This window comes from Mesocricetus auratus, unplaced genomic scaffold, assembly GCF_017639785.1.
Source record: "Mesocricetus auratus isolate SY011 unplaced genomic scaffold, BCM_Maur_2.0 Super-Scaffold_100047, whole genome shotgun sequence".
Classification (NCBI taxonomy): domain Eukaryota; kingdom Metazoa; phylum Chordata; class Mammalia; order Rodentia; family Cricetidae; genus Mesocricetus; species Mesocricetus auratus.
The window spans coordinates 430662-454545 of record NW_024429224.1 but is presented as its reverse complement, the minus strand read 5'-3'; the positions used below and the strand labels follow the sequence as shown (position 1 = coordinate 454545).

General features: G+C 44.0%; 1 protein-coding gene and 1 pseudogene across 8 annotated transcripts in view; both read right to left on the bottom strand.

Moving 5' to 3' along the window:
• The window catches only part of Cntrl (centriolin), a 78590-nt gene extending 65300 nt beyond the window's left edge, over positions 1 to 13290 (bottom strand). For 4 of the 8 annotated variants that reach the window (XM_013122031.3, XM_040735658.1, XM_021234099.2 and 1 more), the window contains exons 1-3: positions 13075 to 13282; positions 7749 to 7996; positions 2756 to 2886 (exon numbers count right to left, since the gene is read on the bottom strand). In XM_013122031.3, the coding sequence (XP_012977485.1) occupies positions 2756 to 2886; positions 7749 to 7965 (348 nt within the window). In that variant the 5' untranslated portion in view covers positions 7966 to 7996; positions 13075 to 13282. Of the gene's footprint in view, positions 1 to 2755; positions 2887 to 7748; positions 7997 to 10257; positions 10296 to 13074 lie in introns of those variants that run through there. The other 4 variants (XM_040735663.1, XM_040735664.1, XM_040735657.1 and 1 more) reach the window with 3 other exon arrangements.
• On the bottom strand, positions 4763 to 6828 carry LOC121136056 (annotated as a pseudogene).
• Positions 13291 to 23884: the final 10594 nt, after the last annotated feature.

The window sequence follows — 23884 nt, the reverse complement described above, 5'->3', positions numbered from 1 at the left end:
AAACTCTACAGAGGCTTTGTAAGAATTGGCCTGTGGGTTTGAGAAACCCATGATTTCTGTTTTCCTCTTTGTGGATATTCTGTGTCACTTTTACCATCCGTGTCTATTCCTCATGCTCTTGGGTCTTTTCTAGCACAGAGAACCTTTAGGCTTTCACACTGGCTTGGCCTCCCCAACCCATACTCTCTGATTCTCCCTATTCTCACACTTAATCCTAGACACTTTTCACATCAAATCTAAATTCCCAGAGACTACAAGCTGAGTTTACTTACCTCTGTATCCGCCTCCTTAGACTCACATGTCTTTTAGCCGGACATGTCTGGTGCATATAACAGCCACAAAGCAACTACATACTGATTTGATATTTCATTGCTACAACTCTAAAACTACTGCAGGTTTCCCTTTCCTCCATACCTATGCAACTGAACCCTGAGTGTATTCTATTTAAATCTTCAAATGAAACACGAAACATTCTTACTGAGCTTACTAACATGAGGAGAATGGCTCCACTCTGTGAGCCACCCTTAAGAGGCTAACGTGTATGTGCTCAGGATCTTCTACTCCTTTCTGTCCATACACACAGAAAACACAGTTTATAAAGTAGCTTGAGGCTACATTAAATAAAACTTTAGAATCTGGTTTTCACTAAAAATGACATGAAAAAAGTATGTCATGATGTGGTGGTTCCAGTGAGTCTGGCCCCACACACTCATACATTCAGGGTTAGACCCCAACTGATGAACCGTCAGGGAAGGACTAGGAGGTGTGGTCTTGTTGGAGGTGTCACCACTTTGCCCAGAATCTCGCTCTCCCTCTACCAGGACATAAAGCTCCCAGCTACATATCCAGCACCACACCTCCTGCCTGCCTGGTGCCATGTTCCCCGCCATGATGATAACAGCCTGACCTCTAAAACTGTAAGCCAGCCCTTAGTTAAATGCTTTCTTTTATAAGAGATGCCTTGGTCGTGGTGTCTTTTCACAGCAACAGAACACTGACTAAGACATGTTAACATATAGGATTCTAAATCCCTTTTTAAAACTGAAACATTATTTCATGATATATTGCACAATAATTTATTTAGCCAATCTCCACTTAGATATTTAGGCATTTCTGAATTTTCCACTTAAATAATGTTTAATAAACATACTATACTGGCATTTTGGTATACATAATCAGATCATGCTCCTAGAATAGGTATAATAGAGTAGTAGAACTGTTGGGTATTGAGTGTAAACTCAGTGAGTACAAACTAGGTTACTGACTAGAGAACAAGCACATCTGAATACCACTTGCTCTCCATGCTCACACACACATAGGAGAATACCCCTTCTCAGACCTTTGGGATAGTGAAAGCTGTCAAAGCTTGACCATTGGCTGTACAAAACAGACAATACTACCAATAATGACAACAACAAATGGGTCAGGGTTTCAAATTAACACTGGTCATTTATATCACATTTTAAGCTGCCTGTTTACATCCTTTGCAAATTCCTACTGTCTCTGTCACTGAATTGTAGGCCCTCTATATTTCACAAATGGTGCTATATGTTTTGCAAACATAGACTGCCAGATTTGTTTTCCTTTAACATTTAAAAAGCTGTCTTTTAAAACCTTTATAGAAGCTAAATCTATAGCAACTTCCTTTGTGGCACATGTTTTAGTGTTTACTTAGGACCATCCCTACTCAAGAGTAAAACAATTGTCTCATTTTCTTTTGAAACATTTCCTTGTATATTTTTCTTTCCCTGAGTTGTTTCCCTCTGGGTTTAGTTTTTGTATGTAACATACCAGAGTCCAATTTTATTTTTTTTTCAATTAAAAATTAAGCTATTACATAACCAGGCATAGTGATGCACACCTTTAATTCCAGCACTCAGGAGGCAGAGGTAGGTGATCACTGAGTTCGAGGCCAGCTTGACTTACAGAGTGAGTTCCAGAACAGTCAGAGCTACATAGTGAGATCCTGTCTCAAAGGGAAAAAAAGCAAAACCAAAAACCAAAAAAGGAAATTAAGGTAATACAATGTGCTCTGTTACACATCAGAGAATAAAGTAGTAGATGCTCCGAAGCAAAGAGAGCCAACACTCTCTATAGAAAGCCAGCTAGTACAAGCTTTTGATTCTGTGGGTCACACCTAAACTCTTACTATAAAATGTGTAACTAGCTGCAGACAGCATGTAAACAATTAGTGTGGCTGTGTCCCGAAACAGTAAAGGGGCAAAATCAGGCCTGGAAATGTAGCTTGTCAGCTGTTTCTCTAGAGTCAATTATGCATAGAATACTGGTACAGGGAACCACAGACGTGGAGATATCCCACTTCTCAGAGGGACCCTCCACTGGGAACACAACGAAAGCTCTGTGGCCAGTTAAGTAAGAAGATGACACTCCCACTCAAAACAAGAAGGGCATAGAACTCTGGCTCGTCCTGCCTCCTTTCACTTTTCTGGCTGCCAGGAAGAAGTTGGACAGCTTTGCACAGCAGTTAAGAGCCTGTACTGTTGTTGCAGAGGACATAAGTTCAATTCCTAGGACCCACATCAGGTAGTTCACAAATACCCACAGTTCCAGCTTCAAAGGATCCAAGGTCTCTGACCTCCTGAACTCATGTGTGCAAACACTCACAAACTGAATTTAAATTTTTAAAAATCTTTAAAGGAAAAAAAGTAAAAGATATTCCTAAAAAAATTCTGGCAGGCTTAAGATATATAAAAATGAAATCAATGTTTATGTTTAGAAATTGCTGGAAACCTACCCTGAATTTCTTGCCACCATCTTTAGAAAGTGAAAGGTTCAGAGATTTTACCAAGGTCAAATTGTCTTGTTTTGTGAGTTTTTTGATGAGGGCCTCTGTAATATACCGGACTCCAACATATGAATCAGCTCCTACAATCCAGAAACAGATCATTATCAGTAGGAAAGTATAAATATCACAAAATACAAATAATTTTTACACTATACTTAAAGAAATTTTAATCTATGCAGATTAAAGACAGATAGTATCTGGCTAGTTGCAATCACAGTAACTTAATATGTCACTTTATATCACTTCATTATCATGATTAAGTTACCATTTGGGCTTTGTCATAAATGCTTTTCATTTAAAATGTAATTTGCATCAATCTCTGAAGAAAAATTATTAATGTTCACATTTATAAAAAACTTTTAAATCAAGAGAAATGGCTCAGTGGTTAAGAGCACTGGCTGCTCCTTAGAGGACATAGGTTTGATCCCAGCACCCACCCAGCAGCTCACAACCATCTGTAACTCCAGTGCTAAGGGATCCAGCACCCGCTTCTGGCCTCCAAGGGCATCAGGCACATAAGCAGTGCATAGATTCACACGCAGACAAGGCACCCACATAAAAAAAATAAATTATTTTAAATTATTTATTTGCTCAATATCTTACAACTAATATAGCACAAATTCAAAACGTCAACTCAAGCAGATACATTTATAACATGTGCTCTCTATGTGTGTGTGTGTTGGGGGCTGGGTGCACTTTTACCACAGCACATTTGGGGAGATCAGAACATAACTTTTGGGAGTCAGGTCTTCCCTTCCACCATAGTCCTGGATATGAAGCACACGCACATCCTCAGGCGTATGTGGCAAGTGTTTTTACTTGCACCTTCAACCATACGCAGCAATTTTTCATTTGTTGCTGTATTTAATAGGAAGTAACATTTTTATGGACACAAGGTATCAGATAGGTAAGCAACAGATCTTCTTTTATGGAAGGTGTTGTCAAAGACTGTTAAAGCCATATTGTATTTTTTTTTGTTGTTGTTATTTTTTCTGATTGAAGAAAAGCTATCTTTATGGGGCTAGAGAGATGGCTTGGTAGTGAAACAGGAAAAATTAATAAAAGCTCTTCTGAGCTCCCTAAGACAGCAAAAAAGATAAGGACTGAGGATGTGACTAGATGCCTAAGACCAGATAACACATCACCAGCTGTGTCAATACTCCTTTGTCCTAAAGAAACCTGACAGCCACCAATTTTGTGGTTGTAAAAATCCCTGGCCCAGGGGATAATTAACCTAATGTCCCCTACAATATCCTGTTCAATTGTATCCTGCTTAGACATACAGTTATTGCTTTATCCTATGTAACCATGGAAGCTTTGTAATCTCGAGGCTTTCAGACTTATGGTCTTTCCCTTTAAAACCCCCCCTTAGATGTAAGCTGCATTCTACTTGCTCCTGAGCGGGTGGAATCCACGCCACGGCTTGATAATAAAGAAATCTTTGTCTTTGCATTCAGTGAGTTGCCTCCTTGGTGGAGGTCTTTTTTGGGGTCCCGTGGACTGGGCATAACAGTGGTTAAGCGTACTTGCTGTTCCTGCAGAGGACCTGGATTTATTACCAACATCCACATTATAATCATCAGTTAACTCCAGATCCAAGGGATCTGACACACTCATCTGGCCTCCGTGGGCACAGGACACAGACATGGTACACTTATATACATGCAGGCAAAACAAACATAAAATAAGCAAAATTTTTTAAAGAAAAAAAAAGATATCTTGAGAGACAATATCCAAGAGATGGAAAAGACAAGGACAGTTTCATCAGGAAACCCAATTCCACCTGCTCTGCAGCTGGTACAGTGGGCACTGCTCTACCCTGTACAGAAAGGTGAGAACTCTGTGACTATCAGGTCTCTCCCTGATTTGACCACCACCTCTCCCCCCCCCCACACCACACGCATGCCTACTGGCCATACAGAACCAAGAAGCACCCTAAGAACTCCCGGTCTCAGTCACTGGCTTCCTTATCCACAACCTAGCCCCTAACACACAATACTCCCTCCAAGGCTAAGGCCTCACACCTGCCACCTGTACCCTCAGGCTCAGCAGGACAGGGCAAAGCACAGCCTGTTATGGAACAGTAGGTTTTTGAAGCCAAGGTTTAGAAACACAGTCCCTGAGCAGGTACCCCACATCAATCCCAGGGACCCTGTAGCTACACAGCTATTATACCACCAAGCTGAAAGCCCATATTCCTCTGCCATATGGGCCACCACAAGGCACTAGTGTGCTGTGCCTTGGTTAGTAGAGGCCCATGGGTCCTTTACCATCGGCTCTTCACTAGGACCCTGTATAGTGAGAAGCTAAGGACAGCAGCCACCACAGTCCCAACAGCCACAGCATTCCTCAGAGCCAAGAGGGGAGGGGTGCAGCTCTGTGTGCACCAGGTGTGGATCGGTGGTCATGGTAGCAAGCTTGGTAAAAGCAGCTGTGCTAGGCTGTGCTGGTCCCAAGGAGAATGAGGAGGGGGCAGGCAGCTGGTGCCTATGACAGAATTCAGCTAATGACTGGCCTGGTGAGCAACACCTTCAGGGCGATCAGCTTTGGAGGACACCAAGAGGCAAGGGGTATGCCCATCCATGTAATGGTGCTTGTATATGTTAGCAGCGTACAAAGGTCTTGTGGTCACTGCTATCGAACAGTAAGCAGGTGACATCACAGGTAGTGTCCAGAGAGGTGTCCAGCAGGCTATCGGCACTCACTTCACACAGAGTCAGTACTCTTCTTGTCCACTGACCTGCACTGTTGATGGTGTACATAGGGCATTCCTTAGGAGTTCCCTGGCTTCCTTCAGGCTGTGGCCAAGGAAGGCTTGTAAGAAGGCCAACTTGCCCACTCCTTGGGCTCTCAACACCTTACACATAACAACACTGCATGATGTTTGCCCTTTCTCCACATCTAGCCTTTGCTCACAGGTAACTGTGATGGCCTGTACTTAGGAGTCCTGCTCACAGAAGGTGGAGCAGTGTAGGCAGCCAAGGTATGCAAGGCATTGATGGACATCTAGGTAGGTCACAAGGGTCTATTGGCAGAGATACTCATGTAAGGGCAGCTGGCCATCTGAGTGGGGTCTGTGTGTGAGAATTCAGAGCCCCAGGGAGCCACTGAGAATAGAGTGAAGAGATTCTGGAGCTCTGTGGATAAGAGGGCACTGTCATGGTCCTGGTCATGCTTCTCAAATACCTGCTGCACAAACTGGTAGCCATGGTGGTTGGCTCTGAGCTACAGCCAGGGGATATATAGAGTGGTGGACAGAGGTAGTCAGGTGTCAGCTCCAGTGAGTCAGTAACCAAAGCACCGTGGGATGGTCCATGTGGTCTCATGACGGCCACGTTGGAAGAAGAGTGTGTTCAGGAAGAGGGAGCCTGCCAGGGTCAGCCTGTTGTCCTGTATGCCACCTGCCACATTCTTGCAAACCACCTTCTTCACAACATCTAGGGCCTGTGGGGTCAGGGGATGGCCAAAGCAGGACTTCTGGAAGGCACTGAGCTCATCACTGAGTGCATGGTCTAGGTCCTGATCTGAGAGCCTGAAGATACGTGTCAGAGCCTGGGCCCATGCAGGTCTTAGCTGCTTGGCCTCAGGGTCATAAAGGGGGCTGTGGGATGCAGAACAGCCTTTTGAGCATAGTAGAACAGTTCTGAGATATTCCTAAGTGCTTGGCTGAACCCTCTATGCAGGTATCTATCTCGGGAAACTGGTTCATGTATATCCTGGTCGCAGGTCTAACTTACTGCATACAGGACGATGGGCAACCTGGGCCCTGTGCAGTGCTATCGCCCATCAGGGTTATCTACTTGGTTTGGATCTTGTGTCTCTCCTGAAGTTCTTCCTCTGTCTGCTCAGCTTCTGCGTAATCCATGATGTGGGTGGGTACCTTCCCCAGGGTGACATCGGCAGGGATGGTTATCCTTCACGTGGGCAGGGCTCTCCTTGGGAAACTCCTTGCCAACCAGACAGGATCAGAGAAGTCTTCCCCACCTGGGCCTCGCCTAGCAGCAGGATGTGCACGTGGCCCACACGGCTGCAGTCCTCAGCAGCACCCCAAACCCACCCCTCCCGGCCCAAAAAGCCATACTGTGTTTTATAAAAAAGAAAATAGTCTCTTGACAAAACCAATATTCTGGAATAACAGATAGTTCAGAAATAACTAGGTACCAACAGGAAGTAAAGCTGCATGCATAGTAGAGTATAAACTCAATGCTGAAAGATTTTTAACATAAAACCATCAAGTACGCAGGTCAGCAGAAGTTGATGGGATTTCACAACCTAGTAAAGAATAAAGAATTTCTGAAGACAGAAATTAGAACAGCAGTGAATTTTTTTAAGAAAAAAAAAAAAACTTGGCCGGGCGGCGGTGGCGCACACCTTTAATCCCAGCACTCGGGAGGCAGAGGCAGGCAGATCTCTGTGAGTTCGAGGCCGGGCTGGACTGACAGCCTCCAAAACAATACAGAGAAACCCTGTCTCATAAAACCAAAAAAAAAACCAAAAAACAAAAAACAAAAAACAAAAAAAAACACACACTTAAAATGCTAGTGGGACATGTGCATGTTCCCTGAGTGGAAGTCGGTGCTCTCACAGAGAAGCAGTGTGAAAAAGCAGACTGAAGAGCCAAGCCAGGCCAGCACATTCACACTGCACTGTCAGGTGAGGAGGTATGTTCAACCCCAACTAAGGAGGGTGGAAACTTTCTAGTAAGACTTGAAAGAACTCTCCTAGAAATCCAACCTCCTCTTCTAGAAACTCGCCACCCCTAACGCCTTCACAGACACTTTTACCCTCACCCAAAGCTCCAGTCCTAGCCTCATTCTCGCAATTCAAACAGCAATTTGTTATTCAAGTTAATTCAGGAGGGTGTTACATCTGGGCCCCACATCTAAGCTCAGCACTTTCCATCTCTACTTACAGGTGAGACCAGACACATTTTTAGTAGTACCTTTATGATGTTGGGACTCCAAAAGCATGGTGTTTTCATCTGTAAGCTCAGCCTGTGCAGACCACTGTCCACTAGCATGAAAAGGTGGAGGCTCAGATCCAATTAAAGGTGAAAGTGACCTAGATCGCATACTGGATGTAAGAGATGATGGCCCAGAAAAATGAGATGACAGTGGCATCTTCGCTTTGGAGAGCTTTTGTTCAGAACCTTTCTTCATTGCAAGACTAAAATCAGGTGCCCATCAAAGCCTGTAAGAATTTACAACGTATTTAATAAGGTTAAGTCTGTACGGCAATTAAGAGTATGACTCAAAGGCTAGGGAGACTTGGTCCACACTTCTCTACGCCTATGGAGCAGGTGCTGTCTTAAATGCTGATCACCCCTCCACAGGGCCGAGACACTGGCAGGCCTGTCAAGACACATGCTCAGGTCAGAGTCTTACTTGTTACTTCTTTTCTCAGTTTATCAGCCCGAACTTTTCACAGGTCCTTTTCACACAGGGCCACATATGGGAGTATTTGACAACAAGTACTTGTGAGCACCCTTTCCTCCCAGAGACCAGTCTGTGACACCGTGTTCTACTGGATTTCTTCTGTCTTTCTGGCTACTCAATAGCCTCCTGTACTGGCTCAAGTTCAGTGTTCAGCACTCCTCTAAGTTTCCTTTTTGTCCCCTTTAAATATCACCTTGGATGACCTAATGCATACCCTCAGTTCTCAAATACAGTTAATTTTTAGAAAAAACATTAGTGACAAAGTATATTAAGTTAAAGTAGTATTCAGTCCAATGACTAATTGGTATCAGAAGGTGATACTGTAACAGAATGATGTATATGAATCTTTATATATGTTGAATTTGGCCTGAGGTTGCATTTCTTTGGCCTTGGGTTTCTATATGGTTAAATACAACCTTCAAGTACAAACTAAACTGAAAGTCCAATTTAACAATATACTTGTGAAACAAATAGCTGAGTCTTAGTCCAGCTTTACTTAATCACGGGTTTGCTAAGGTACCAAACCATGTTCAAACAAGACAAATGTTGATCTGCAACCAATGAAGCTGTTCCTGCACCTCAGTTCCATTTCTGCACATAAGTGCTGCACAAGACTCCATTCTCAAAACCTGTGATCCCAAACCCTGGCTCGCCAGGATGGTTACCCTGTGAAACAGTTCCAATATCCAGACTTTACAGGAGCTATGGCAGTTCAGGGAGGGACTGCGGGTGCACTGTGACTTTGCAAGCATCACTTCATCTTTCGTGTCACAGTTTATAAAAAGGTTTCTGGAATCCACAGAACACATTTCTAACTGAATGACTGGGCAAGCATAAGTTTTATTTGGCAGGAGAGGTAACAGGGCTTCATAATAATTTAGTGAGGTGATCACTAGGATTTAATAAAAGGAATTTTAGATGGCTTACAATTTTGAAGATTTGGAGAGAAGACTAAGATGTAGGCTACAAAATAAGTGATTGCCTAAAGATATAGGATGCTTTTTTAAAAACAAAAATGAAAAATATATTTAGAGTATGTGGTACACATTATTTTGTTTTTATAATCATCAGATATGCTATGACACAGGAAAAAATACACAAGAGAATGAGCCTGTACCTCCATGTTTTGTTTTTAATTTCTTGCCTTTATGGAAACTATAACCTAGAGTTTCTCATTCATTAACTTTACTTGGGAGTGTCTTAGTTACTTTCTATTGCTTTAACAAGACACTATAACAAGGCAACTTAGAGAAGAAAGAGCTTATCAAGGGTTACAGTTCCAGGGAACATGGCAGAAGGCAGGAAGGCACAACGCTGAGCAGTAGCTGAGACCTCACATCTTCATCCACAAGCACCCACCCCTAGTGACACTACTCCTCCAAAAAAGCCAGAGCTCCCGATCCTTCCCAGTCTATCAGCTGGGCCCCAAATATTCAAATATATAAGGCCACTCTAACTCAACAGCCCCAAGGAGTAAATGAATTTTATCTAAGTGTTTGCATCAAGTTTAATTTCTCAAGCTTGAGTGCATTATTCGTATTTGAAGGAGAGTGGCAGTTCACCTTAATAAAGAATCAGTAGTATGACCAAGAGACTCTTCCATGAAAAGGTAGCATGATATTAGACACAATGAGTTTTTAATGGTTTTAGTTATTTTAGCCACACTTTTAAAACAAAGGCAAAAGCTTTGTGATGCTGGTATAAACAGTAGTTTGTGACTCCAGGAGAAACTTTTCTGACTTATCTGGTTAGCTACATATGAGAAAATGAAAGAAAAAGTACAGACATATGTAAGTTAGCAGTTTAAAGTAGTGATGGGTGTGTGTAGTGAACTAACTATAGAATACTGGACTGAGGCAGAAGTCACTCACAGTCCGTTTTGTGTAAGACATCAAATCATGGTGCCTTGTAGAACATGATGAAAAACATGACCTGAACCCCAAACACATTCAGCCATGTGACATCGTCAAAGAGCACAGGTTTGAGGGTCATAGGAAGATTGAAATCTTGACTTACCCAACTAGTGTGGAACTTTGGGCAAATGAACTCTTCATCTGTAAAATATGAAATAGTATTTCCAATATGACAATACACGTTTACCACAGTATTTGGCACTTGGCAAACCCTCTGTAAATACTGGCCACTAGTATCGTCTTTAGAGTTATTTAAGTTTGGTGGTAGCTACTTGTTTCTTAAGGAAGAAACAGAGAAGGCTGACTCTAGGTTACTGTTTGCAGCGGGCTGGTTTGATCCCAGAATGAACAAATGGAAAGAAAGGAAAAGAGAAGGCAGGGAAAGGTGGGGCTACAGTTGTCATGGAAGAAAACAAGTTGAGAGCTGGAGACTCATTTTAAAGTGTCCAGCAGATGTTCAACAGAGCAAGAGAAAGCCACTCTGAGTGTTGTAACAATTAGATTCACAGGACTAAGTTGTAACATACAACTCATCCTGCCACCCACAAAACCAGATTCTTGCCCTAACCTAACAGCCCCAACAGTTCTTCTTAGCCCTTTAACATTTTAGGACTTTCCCTTTGATTTGCTTCATTATTTAAGTATTCCCTTTGAACTTCTCAAGTCCTGACTTTATACCTGTCATCCTTCAGGTTTCTAAGCCAGCCACAATTCTTTTTAAAGCCAATGCCCCATTCGGTGATGTCCACTTCCGCCTTTTGTTTTTCCACTACCGTTTGGGCTGCTAAGTTTTCCCCAAGAATTCTGTCCCAGTTCCCAAACACCACTATTTCTCTACAATTCTAATACTCTACCTAACACTTCAGTATCTATCCCATCTTCCCCACCTGCTTGTCTCTCTTCAACATCCTTGTTCGTGCTAATACTCTGACAACATCCCCCTACTCAAACAGCATGCTCAAACAACCCAATCATCTGCATTTCAACCTAGTCATCTAAGAACACACCCTTGTGTGTAACACCCTGGCTAGTATGTATACCTTCCTTATCTGTTCCCACCCATCTCACTCCTTCTTTTAAGATGCTCAAACCCCAAACTTCCCATTCCTATCAGTTTATTTATCCAACTTCATTGAACAATTTTTATGAATTGAGGAGTATGTCAGACTCTAAGAAAACACATAACTAAGAAGGGCAGGTTCCTACACTCAGAATGCATGAGAAGACTGTCTCTCTGCATTGCAGACTCTGCACTAAGTGATTTATAAACATCCCTTCTGCTGGATTTGTGGAACTACCTGTTGACTGTTTCTCCTATCACACTATAAACTACAAGACAGTAGAGGATTGCCTGTTGTGTAAACGATAAAAAGGCTTACTGCCTGAAAGGGCCAAGAGAAACACTCCAAAGACGTTGCCAATTTTTAAAAAAGATTTGTTTAAATAAATATTTTATGAATATGGATGCTTTGTCAGCATGTTTGCCTACACACCAGAAGAGGACATCAGATACCATTATAGATAGTTGTGGGCTGTCACATGGGTGCTGGGAATTGAACTCAGGACCTCTGGAAGAGCAGCCAGTGCTCTAAACCTTTAAGTCATTGTTTCAGCTGCAGACATTGCCACATTTAAATCCTTAAGATGCTATATAGGAATAGAATCACTCACCTCACTTACACATGATAGTTATCAACCAAGACCTAAGATTCTAGAATTGCATGGCCTAAAGCAAAATCTTTTTCCTTTACTATGTGACATTAAGATATATTATTTACCCCGAGGTTACTTGCTCAGTTTTAAAGTGTGAATGCAATTTCCACAGTTACATTAAATTCTAAATTACTTTATATTGAAGTAGTGCTTGGAACTGTAATTGACACATGGCAAACACTCAAAAGAGAATAGCTATTACTTTTACACATGAAGAAACAGATCAAGTGTGCCGACTGTTTTTTTGTCAATCTGACACAAACCTAGACATATCTGTGAAGAGGGAATTTTCATTGACAAAATTCATCCATAAGATTGGCCGGTAGGTGCCAGGCAGTGGTGGCGCACACCTTTAATCCCAGCACTCGGGAGGCAGAGGCAGGTGGATCTCTCTAAGTTCAAGGCCAGCCTGGTCTACAGAGTTCCAGGGCAGCCAGGGCTACACAGAGAAACTGTCTTAAAAAACAAAAGAAACAAAAAGTGGCCTGTTGGCAAGTCTGTAGGGCACTTTCTTGATTAAAGGGAGAGGGACCAGGATCCCCCTTGGGGAAGCGGTCCTGGAGAGCAGAATGAGCAAACAAGCCATGAGGGACAAGGCAGTAAGCAGCGTTTGTCCCCTGCTTCCGTTTCAATTCCTTCACTGAAGTTCCTTCAGTTTTCCTCAGTGCCCTGTGGTCTGGGACTTTTAAGACAAACCCTTTCCTCTCCAAGTAGCTTCTTAGGAACCTTCACTAATACATGGAGGAAGTAGTTAAGAAACACGCCGGGAGGGCCAGTGAGGAGGCTCGGTGGGTAAAAGCATCTTCTGTAATAACTTGATGACCTAAGTTCCGTATCTGGAACCCATGTAAAGGTGACCCCACAAAGCTGTCCCCTGACCCCCACAGGTGCGGCACATACTAAAAGAACTCTTTTTTTTTTTTTAAGGAGCATGCCGAAAGCCACAGGTTAAGGGAAGCAAGAGTGGAAGGGTCGAGCGTGGCTCGATGCTCTGGCCCCCGTTTCTCTGGCACCACATCCCCTCAGGATCGCCGGGCGAGCTCCCCCTTCAGAGCGCCGCATCCCAGCTCGCCGAGCGCGCCTCCCCTGCCCTTCCCTGCCCTGCCCTGCCCGCCCCGGCTCGCCCGCCCGCACCCCCCCCCCCCCCCGTCCAATCCCCTCCCCAAGCCCACGCCCCCCGCCCCGAATCCGTCCCGAGCCGGCCCACCTCACGCCGCGCCCGGGCCTTCCGGCCTCTGCTTGCCCGCCTTCCCAGCTCGGTCCGGACGCCGAAGCACACTGGCCGCCTCAGGACCGGGAGGGAGGACAGCCCCGCGGGAGAGGCGACGCCGAGACGCTCCGACACTTGCCCTCAGGCGCCCCGCGGCGCGGCAGCCATCTTGCTGTGTTGTGCCAGTTGCCGAGACGAGCCGCTTGGTGTGGGCGGGGCTTGCGCTCGCTCGCCACGCCCCGTCACGGAGCTAGTGGGCGGGGCCGGGACCCTCTTCCCGCCACTCTTGCCGCCTCTGGGCGCGCTGAGCTTCGGGCGCGAGGCTTCCGGGTATGAAGCTGCAGCCCGAAGCTGCGGAAGCTGCCGGGCTGGGGTCAGGCTTCTTGGCGCCGAGCCTGTGAGGAGAGGTGTCCCACCCAGGGCCGTTCCCCTCCCGGAGCCAACAACCTGAGAGACTAGTACCGAGGTGTCCACAGCATTCGGACTTGGGATGGTGGAAGGGGCTGACCTTGAGTTCCGTTGCTGCCAGCCAAAAGAAACACACTTTGGCCCTGCAGTGAGAACCAAGGAAATGCACCCTGACCTTGAAAGAAACACGTTTTGGCCCTAGAGTCAGAGCCAAATCTGACTCTGAACCTGAGAAGAAAACCAACCAATCCCTGAGCACGAGATCTAGCCAATCCGAGCTCAGGGGTTGAAATCTGACCAATCCCCACCCTGGAAATCTCTCTCCCAGGAAAGCTCCGCCCCTAAGAAGCCCTATATTAAACCCTGTGCATGTTTTGGCTTTCCTGGTTTCTTCCCTCCCAATAAGCCTCTTGAATGAGGTTTGGGTGAGACCTACCTTTCACAGCTGTAACACTTTTGTGGGAGGGGGGACACCTCCCTTGGCGAAGCAGAGCTGTTACGCTTTGGGGACCAGAGCAGAACTGTAGCAACTTCGCTGGGAAGCCCTCCCCTCCGGGAGCACAACTGTTACACTGGCGAAGCCTTTGCCTGGAGCAGGGTGTAAGCTGCTATGCTTACTGTGACCTGTGGTATTCTTTGGCTCCTGAGTGCCAGAATACCTTTCCATCCAAGCCGTAATGCTTACACGCTATCCTGTTACCCACTACTTTGGAGGCCAATTTGGGAAAGTATCTGCCTCAGTTTCTTCTCCCATATAATGGGCAATCATCTCCATTACACGCAGCTTTCCTGATAAGCAGAAACTTTAACGATTAGAAAGAACTAAGAACAACATATGACATTTAGTAAATCCTCAGTATGCTCCAATTGTTTTTATCATTAAGCAAGACTTCTTAGAAATCACTCTTCATCTTAACTCTGAAAGAATTTAATTGAGGGCCGGGGATTTGCTTGGCAAAGAAAACAGCTTGCACAGACCCCAGAAAGAACTGGGGAAGAGCACTTGGCAGTGAGCTAGATATTAAGTAATTCAGTGTGGTTGGAAGAAAACTTAATACACGAATGTGGTTCAATATGGCTTGTGCAAAAGTCTGGAGTAGAGAAGCTAAACTTGGAAGCAGCATTACAACCTTACAAGCAGCATTAAGCACTTGCTTGTTTCACAGAAGCAGAGGTAATTTCACCTACAGGAAATCCCACAAGGGCGCTATTTACTTTCATTTGAATAATGCTCCCCTCCCCATCACAATGCAGCACAATAGTCATTGCAGTTGAAAAGCAAACTGTATACAAAGATCCATTTAATCTTGAAAGGAAGTTATATTCATCTTTTTTTGTAACACAAAAAAATAAAAGACCCAGAGACAGATATTGGGGTTCAAGCTTCAAGTTGAAGATCAGAGAAGCAAAGCAGCCAGTCACTAGCTCTTACCTCTACCTCAGCTCAGACCAAAGGGGCGATCCATAGACTGCTCCTGGACTTCACTGCCCCTCAGATTCACTCAGGCTGCTGTGCTCTCCTCAATGTGGCTAGAGACTAACTCTCAGACTGCATGCCAGCTCTGAGATGCTTCCTGTCTTATATACCTCCTTAGTGCTGGGATTAAAGGTGTGTGATCCCAGGTGCTGAGATCACCTTTGTGTGAGCTGTTTCTTTTAGGACTGGATCAATTTTGTGTAGTCAGTGTGGCCTTGAACTAACAGAGATCTGTCTACCTCTTAATCCTGAGTCCTGGGATTAAAGATGTGTGTCGCCACTGCTCGATCTCTATAGCTTGAGGCTCGCTTTGCTTTCTGAATCCTCATGCAAGCTTTTACAAATCATAAATAATGCATCACCACACATTTTTACTCGAAGTTCAAATGCTGTGTATTAGTTCAGTATGTATACATTGCTGAGATTTCATTCTGTTCTTTATTTTGATACCCATCTACTTGTCTTTTCAACCAGAGACTTGAATTTATTGCACAAGCTCAAGGCTGCACCTCTAATCTGTAATGGAATTCAGATGAGTTCCATTGTGAAATTACACTGTTCCAGCGTTAATTCATCAGTCCTGTCAGCAGCTCTCAAGGAAAGATCCACAAAATTCCAGGGAGTCTCGCAACTCTTCTTTTTGTCTGGTTTCATGTTGCCCTGTTTTCCTTCTTCATACAGATTTAGTAAGTAACCTTCTCTGGGGGTCTAGCATGGTGAAAACCTTGGATGTACCTCCCCAGCTTTGGAGACTTCAGAAGAGACACTGAAGATGTCATTTTTCTGGGTTGCATTTCATTTACAATATAGATATCAGGAGAGCTGAAGGCAGCCTGGCTGTGACCTGTCACTGGGGTTGAACGATGAGCCAGGGCACGATGACTTAGTCCCCAAGTCTTCTTTGTCCAAACCCCAGCAGAGTTGCTCCTTTGCTCCTCCTTGCTTCTTCTTCTGTGGCCCACGCCTGGCACTGTGTATAGCACCACTAAGAGAGGCAGAGGGACTTCACAGAAGTGGCAGGCTCCCCTGTTGTCATTTCTGTGACTTCCTAGTATGACTTTACAACCACTGACTAAACTACAACTACACTGAAAACCAAAGCTTGCTTCTGTTGTTTGAAAATTTCATACATGGATGTAGTGTATGTTTACTTATTTATTTTGGTTTTCAAGACATGGTTTCTCTGTGTAGCCTTTACTGTCCTAGCCATGTTGAATGTTTTCGTCAAACACGTCCCCAATTTCCTGCTCTACAGTTCTTCAAGTCCCCCCCCCATAGTTTATAAAAGACATTTTTCACAATAAATATAAATCCTGTCTTCGACACTTGAGAATATAGATATGAGAAAATGGCCCGATTCTATACAAAAATATCAGCTGGTGTGTTGCCATCTACAAAATATCAAACTTCATGGCTGCCACTAATATCTTCCCTCAGTTATCTGGGCTTCTGTTGTGTTTCCTTGTTCTGTACTCATTTTTCAATATGTGGCTTTGTGATAACCCTAACACTTATGTATTCTGGGAGAATGCTTAGCAGATGAACGTAAATGCCATTTTAGTTCTCAGAGAGATTGTAACATAGTGAAAAGTTCAGAAAAACTGTGGCAGTGGAGTAGAATTACAGGTTTCCTTTATAATACAGTGTGAATCCAAGCATACATTTGGGGAGATCTTTCATGTCCAATGTGTCATTCAAAATAAACAAATGAAACTCCAACTGGATTAGCCACGGGCTTTTTTCCCAGTGCTGAGTTTGTGACATTTGTAGTTTGCCTCTACTTTTTTTTTTTGATGATATACATTATTTTTTTTATTTTAATTTTAAATAGCTTGTTTTACATGTCAATCCCAGTTCCCTCTCCCTCCCCTCCTCCCGCACTCCCCTTCCACCCTCCCTCCCACCCTATTGCCAAATCCTTCCACATAGGGGATGTCTAGAGTCTATCATTTTACTCTTGGTAGGGTCAAGGCACTCCCCTAAGAGTCCAGGCTGAGAGAGCATCTCTCTTTGTGCTATAGGTACATGAAGACAGATTGTATACCAGGGATAGACACTGATCCACAGCTCAGAGCCCCATAGGTTGTCCAGGCCTTCTCACTGACACTCACATTTGGGGGGTCCAGATCAGTCCCATTCTGGCCTCCCCACTGTCGGTCTGGGGTCCAAGAGCACTCCCCTGTTCAGATCAGCTGTCTCTGCTGGTTTTGCCAGCCCATTCTTTGCCAATTTGCTCATCATTCCTCTCTCTCTGTCACTGGGTTCCTTGGGTTCAGTTCAGTGCTTAGTTGTGTGTTTGCCTCTGCTTCCATCAGTCCCAGGATGTAGGCTCCCGGATAGTTATAGACATCAAGTTCATTATCAGGAATGGGCATTCGAGGTGGTCCTTCCACTATTGCTTAGCTTGCCAATTGATGTTATACCTTTAGATCACTCGAGGTCACTCTGGTGCCTGATCTGTCTTCGATCCTATGATTCCCTCTTCCCCCTATTCTACCCCCACCCCCTCAACTTCCTGTTCCCCCATGACCAACTCCCTTCCTCTTTACCCCCTCTATTCTTCCCAGGTCCCACTCCCCCCCAACCCTCGCCGTGTTCCCCATCAGAGGATCTTGTCTCCATCCTCTTCTCTTGGGTACTATGCATATATGCATATCTTTTAGGTTCTTTCCTGTTTCCCAGACTCTCTATCTGTGGAAGTGCAGACTGGCACTATCCTGATCCATATCTAGAATCCATATATGAGTGAGTACATACCATGTTTGTCTTTTTGCGACTGGGTTACCTCACTCAGGATGGTTTCTTCCAGTGCTATCCATTTCCCTGCGAATTTCAAGATTCCATTGTTTTTTTCTGCCGAGTAATACTCCATTGTGTAAATGTACCACATTTTCTCTATCCACTCTTCAGTTGAGGGGCATCTAGGTTGCTTCCAGGTTCTGGCTATTACAAACAATGCTGCTATGAACATAGTGGAGCAGATGCCCTTGTTGTATGAACCTGCCTCATTTGGATAAATGCCTAAGAGTGGAATTGCTGGGTCTAGTGGTAGATTAATTCCCATTTTCCTGAGGAATCTCCATACTGATTTCCAAAGAGGCTGTATGAGTCGGCATTCCCACCAGCAGTGGAGGAGTGTTCCTCTCTCTCCACATCCCCTCCAGCATAAATTGTCTTCGGTGTTTTTGATTCTAGCCATTCTGACAGGAGTAAGATGGTATCTCAGAGTTGTTTTGATTTGCATTTCCCTGATGGCTAAGGATGTTGAGCACTTTCTTAAGTGTCTCTTGGCCATTTTAGCCTCCTCTACTGAGAATTCTCTATTTAGCTCTGTACCCCACCTTTCAAGTGGATCCTTTGGTGTTTTGGAGACTTGTTTCTTGAGTTCTTTGTAAATTTTGGAGATTAGCCCTCTGTCAGATGTAGGGTTAGTGAATATCTTTTCCCATTCTGTGGCCTGCCTTTTTGTCTTTTTGACTGTGTCCTTTGCCTTACAGAAGCTTTTTAGTTTCAGAAGGTCCCATTTGTTAATTGTTGATCTCAGTGCCTGTGCCACTGGTGTTATGTTTAGGAAGTGGTCTCCTGTACCAACTCGTTGAAGAGTATCTCCCACTTTCTCTTCTAAAAGTTTCAGTGTGGCTGGATGTATGTTGAGATCTTTGATCCATTTGGACTTAAGTTTTGTACAAGGCGATAAACATGGATCTATCTGCAGTCTTCTGCATACCACTACCCAGTTATGCCAGCACCATTTGTTGAAGATGCTTTCTTTTTTCCACTGTACAGTTTTAGCTTCTTTGTCAAAAATCAGGTGTTCATAGGTGTGTGGGTTAAAATTAGGGCTTTCAATTCGGTTCCATTGGTCTACCTGCCTATTTTTGTGCCAATACCAAGCTGTTTTCAGGACTATAGCTCTATAATAGAGCTTGAAGTCAGGTATGGTGATGCCTCCTGAAGTTCCTTTATTGTATAGGGATGTTTTGGCTATCCTGGGCCTTTTGTTTTTCCATATAAAGTTGATTAATGTTCTTTCCAGGTCCTTGAAGAATTGTGATGGAATTTTGATAGGGATTGCATTGAATCTATAGACTGCTTTTGGCAAGATTGCCATTTTTATTATGTTGATCCTACCAATCCAAGAGCATGGGAGATCTTTCCATTTTCTGGTATCTTCTTTGATTTCTTTCTTCAAAGACACAAAGTTCTTGATATACAGGTCTTTCACTTCCTTGGTTAACATTATCCCCAGATATTTGATTCTGTTTTTGGCTATTGTAAAAGGTGATGTTTCTCTGATTTCTTTCTCAGTCACTTCATCATCTGTATATAATAGGGCCACTGATTTTTTTGAGTTTACCTTGTATCCTGCCACATTGCTGAAGGTGTTTATCAGCTCTAGGAGTGACCTTGCGGAGTTTTTTGGGTCACTTATGTAAACTATCATATCATCTGCAAATAATGAAAGTTTGACTTCTTCTTTTCCTATTTGTATCCCCTTTATCTCCTTTTGTTGTCTTATTGCTGTAGCTAGAACTTCAAATACAATATTGAAGAGATATGGAGAGAGTGGACAGCCTTGTCTTGTTCCTGATTTTAGAGGAATTGCTTTGCGTTTCTCTCCATTTAGTTTGATGTTAGCTGTTGGTTTACTGTATATTGCTTTTATTACATTCAGGTACGTTCCTGTTATCCCTGATCTCTCTAGGACCTTTATCATGAAGGGGTGCTGGATTTTGTCAAAGGCTTTTTCAGCATCTAGTGAGATGATCATGTGGTTTTTCTTTCGCAGATTGTTAATATGGTGGATTACATTGATAGATTTTCTAATGTTGAACCATCCCTGCATTCCTGGAATGAAGCCTACTTGATCATGGTGGATGATTTTTCTGATGTGTTCTTGAATCCGGTTTGCAAGTATTTTATTGAGTATTTTTGCATCAATGTTCATGAGGGAAATTGGTCTATAGTTCTCTTTCTTAGTTGGTCTTTGTGTGGCTTGGGTATCAAGGTAATTGTAGCCTCGTAGAAAGAGTTTGGCAGTGAGCCTCCTGCTTCTATAGTGTGGAATACTTTGACGAGTATTGGAATAAGCTCTTCTTTGAATTTCTGGTAGAATTCTGCACTGAAGCCATCTGGGCCTGGGCTTTTTTTGTTTGGGAGACTTTTGATGACTGCTTCTATTTCATTAGTGGTTATAGGTCTGTTTAGATTATTTATCTGTTCTTGATTTAGTTTTGGCAAGTGATATCTATCCAGGAAATTGTCCATTTCCTTTAAATTTTCAAATTTTGTGGAGTACAGATTTTCAAAGTATGCCCTGATGATTCTCTTGATTTCCTCAGAGTCCGTTGTTATGTCCCCTTTCTCATCCCTGATTTTGTTAATTAGCATGTTCTCTCTCTGTCTTTTGGTTAGTTTGGACAGAGGTTTGTCTATTTTGTTGATTTTCTCAAAGAACCAACTCTTTGTTTCATTGATTCTTCTCAGTGTTTTCCTGGTTTCTACTTGATTGATTTCAGCCCTCAATTTGATTATTTCCTGGCGTCTGCTCCTCCTGGGGAGTTTGCTTCTTTTTGTTCTAGAACATTCAGCTGTGCTATTAATTCTCTAGTATGACTGTTCTCCAGTTTTTTCATGTGGGCACTTAGTGCTATAAACTTTCCTCTCAGCACTGCTTTCAAAGTGTCCCATAAGTTTGTGTATGTTGTGTCTTCATTCTCATTGAAATCGAGGAAGTCTTTAATTTCTTTTTTTATTTGTTCCTTTACCCAGGGATGGTGCAATTGTGAATTGTTCAATCTCCATGAGTTTGTAGGGTTTCTGCGATTTGTGTTATTGTTGAATTCTAATGTTAATGCATGGTGGTCTGATAAGATGCAGGGGGTTTTTCCAATTTTTTTGTATCTGTGGAGATTTGCTATGTTTCCTATTATGTGGTCAATTTTAGAGAAGGTTCCATGTGGTGCCGAGAAGAAGGTATATCCCTTTGTATTTGGGTGGAATGTTCTATAGATGTCTGTTAAACCCAGTTGGGTCATAACTTCTATTAATTCTTTTGTTTCTTTGTTAAGTTTCTGTCTGGAGGTCCTATCTAGCGGTGAGAGCGGAGTGTTGAAGTCTCCTACTATTAGTGTGTGAGATTTTATGTGCATTTTGAGCTTTAGTAATGTTTCTTTCACGAATGTAGGTGCCTTTGTATTTGGGGCGTAGATGTTTAAAATCGAGACTTCGTCTTGATGTATTTTTCCTTTGATGAATATGAAGTACCCTTCTTCATCTCTTTTGATTGATTTTAATTTGAAGCCTAATTTTTTAGATATTAGGATTGCTACGCCCGCTTGTTTCTTGGGGCCGTTTGATTGGAAGATCTTTTCCCAGCCCTTTACTCTGAGATAACGTCTGTCTTTGGTGTTGAGATGTGTTTCTTGTATGCAGCAGAAGGAAGGGTTCTGTCTTCGTATCCATTCTGCTAGTCTGTGTCTTTTTATAGGTAAGTTGAGGCCATTGACATTGAGGGATATTAATGACCATTGATTGGTGATCCTTGTTTGCGCTTGATTTATTGTTAGTGAAGTTATTTTGTGTAGTTTCTCCTCCCCTTTTCTTTTAGTGTTTTGTAAAGTATGATTCTATATTGCCTGTGTCTTTGTGAATGTAGTTATCTTCCTTGGCTCTAGGTTTTCCTTCTAGCATTTTCTGTAGAGCTGGATTCATGGATACGTATTGTTTAAATCTGGCTTTGTCATGGAATATTTTGTTTTCTCCATCTATGGTAATTGAGAGCTTTGCTGGATATAGTAGTCTGGGCTGGCATCCTTGTTCCCTTAGCGTTTGTAGGACATCTGACCAGGATCTTCTGGCTTTCATCGTTTCCATTGAGAAGTCAGGTGTAATTCGGATAGGTCTGCCTTTATATGTTACTTGGCCTTTTTCTTTAGCTGCTCTTAATATTTTCTCTTTGCTCTGTAGGTTTGATGTTTTGATTATTATATGGCGAGGTGACTTCTTTTTCTGGTCAAGCCTATTTGGTGTTCTGTAAGATTCTTGTACTTTCATAGGCATATCTTTCTTTAGGTTAGGGAAGTTTTCTTCTATGATTTTGTTGAATATGTTTTCTGTACCTTTAAGTTGAAGTTCTTCACCTTCTTCTATACCTATTATTCTCAGGTTTGGCTTCTTCACGGTGTCCCATATTTCCTGAATATTTTGTGTTAAGGATTTGTTGGTTTTGAGATTTTCTTTGGTTGACGATGCTATGTCCTCTAATGAGTCTTCAACACCTGAGATTCTCTCTTCTATCTCTTGTATTCTATTGGTGATGCTTGCATCTGTAATTCCAGACCGTTTACCGAGCTTTTCTATTTCCAGCATCCCTTCATTCTGTGTTTTCTTTATCGTTTCTATTTCAGCTTTCAATCCTTCAACTGTTTGAGCTGTTTCCTTAATTTTCTTGGTTGTTTTTTCTTGGTGCTCTTTAGATTCTTTGAGAGATTTGTTTATTTCTTGAATTTTCCCCCCATTTCATGGATTTTTTTTTGTTTTTTCTTCTATTTCTTTAAGGGATTTCCTCGTTTCTTCTTTGAGGCTCTCCATCATCTTCATGAAATAATTTTTAAGGTCTGTCTCCTCTTCTTCATTTATGTAGTGCTTTTCAGGTCTTGCTGGTGTTGGATCCCTGGATTCTGGTGGGGTCATGTTGGTGTTTCTATTGCTGAGTGATCTCTTATTCTGTCTTCTTCCCATCTCTTCTTCCAGTGGGTGCTGGTGGGGGCTTTCTGTCTCCACTGGTCTCCTTCCTTACTGCAGCTGAAGCTGAAGCTGGCCTCGCTGGGGTTGGGGTCTTGGAGGGGCTGATCTCTTTTCTGAAGCTGGGCTCGCTGGGTTGGGGTCTTGGAGGGGCTGATCTCTTTCCTGTGTGGGCGGCTCTTCTGAAGCTGGGCTCCCTGGGTTGGAGTCTTGGAGGGGCTGATCTCTTTCCTGTGTGGGCGGCTCTTCTGGAAGCCGGGAGCAGCCCCGAAGATGGAGGGGGATGGGTGATGGGCGGGTGGTCCCAGCCAGAGACCCAATCTCACCTGAAGCTGGGCTCGCTGGGTTGGGGTCTTGGAGGGGCTGATCTCTTTCCTGTGTGGGCGGCTCTTCTGGAAGCCGGGAGCGGCCCCGAAGATGGAGGGGATGGGTGATGGGCGGGTGGTCCCAGCCGGGGACCCAATCTCACCTGAAGCTGGGCTCGCTGGGTTGGGGTCTTAGAGGGGCCTGTGTGGGCAGTTCTTCTGGAAGCCGGAATTGGCCCCGAAGATGGAGGGGGATGGGTGATGGGCGGGTGGTCCCAGCCGGGGACCCAATCTCACCTGAAGCTGGGCTCGCTGGGTTGGGGTCTTGGAGGGGCTGATCTCTTTCCTGTGTGGGCGGCTCTTCTGGAAGCCGGGAGCAGACCCGAAGATGGAGGGGGATGGGTGATGGGCGGGTGGTCCCAGCCGGGGACCCAATCTCACCTGAAGCTGGGCTCGCTGGGTTGGGGTCTTGGAGGGGCTGATCTCTTTCCTGAAGCTGGGCTCGCTGGGTTGGGGTCTTGGAGGGGCTGATCTCTTTCCTGTGTGGGAGGCTCTTCTAGAAGCCGGGAGCGGCCCCGAAGATGGGGGGGATGGGTGATGGGCGGGTGGTCCCAGCCGGGGACCCAATCTCACCTGAAGCTGGGCTCGCTGGGTTGGGGTCTTGGAGGGGCTGATCTCTTTCCTGTGTGGGCGGCTCTTCTGGAAGCCGGGAGCGGCCCCGAAGATGGAGGGGGATGGGTGATGGGCGGGTGGTCCCAGCCAGAGACCCAATCTCACCTGAAGCTGGGCTCGCTGGGTTGGGGTCTTGGAGGGGCTGATCTCTTTCCTGTGTGGGCGGTTCTTCTGGAAGCCGGGAGCGGCCCCGAAGATG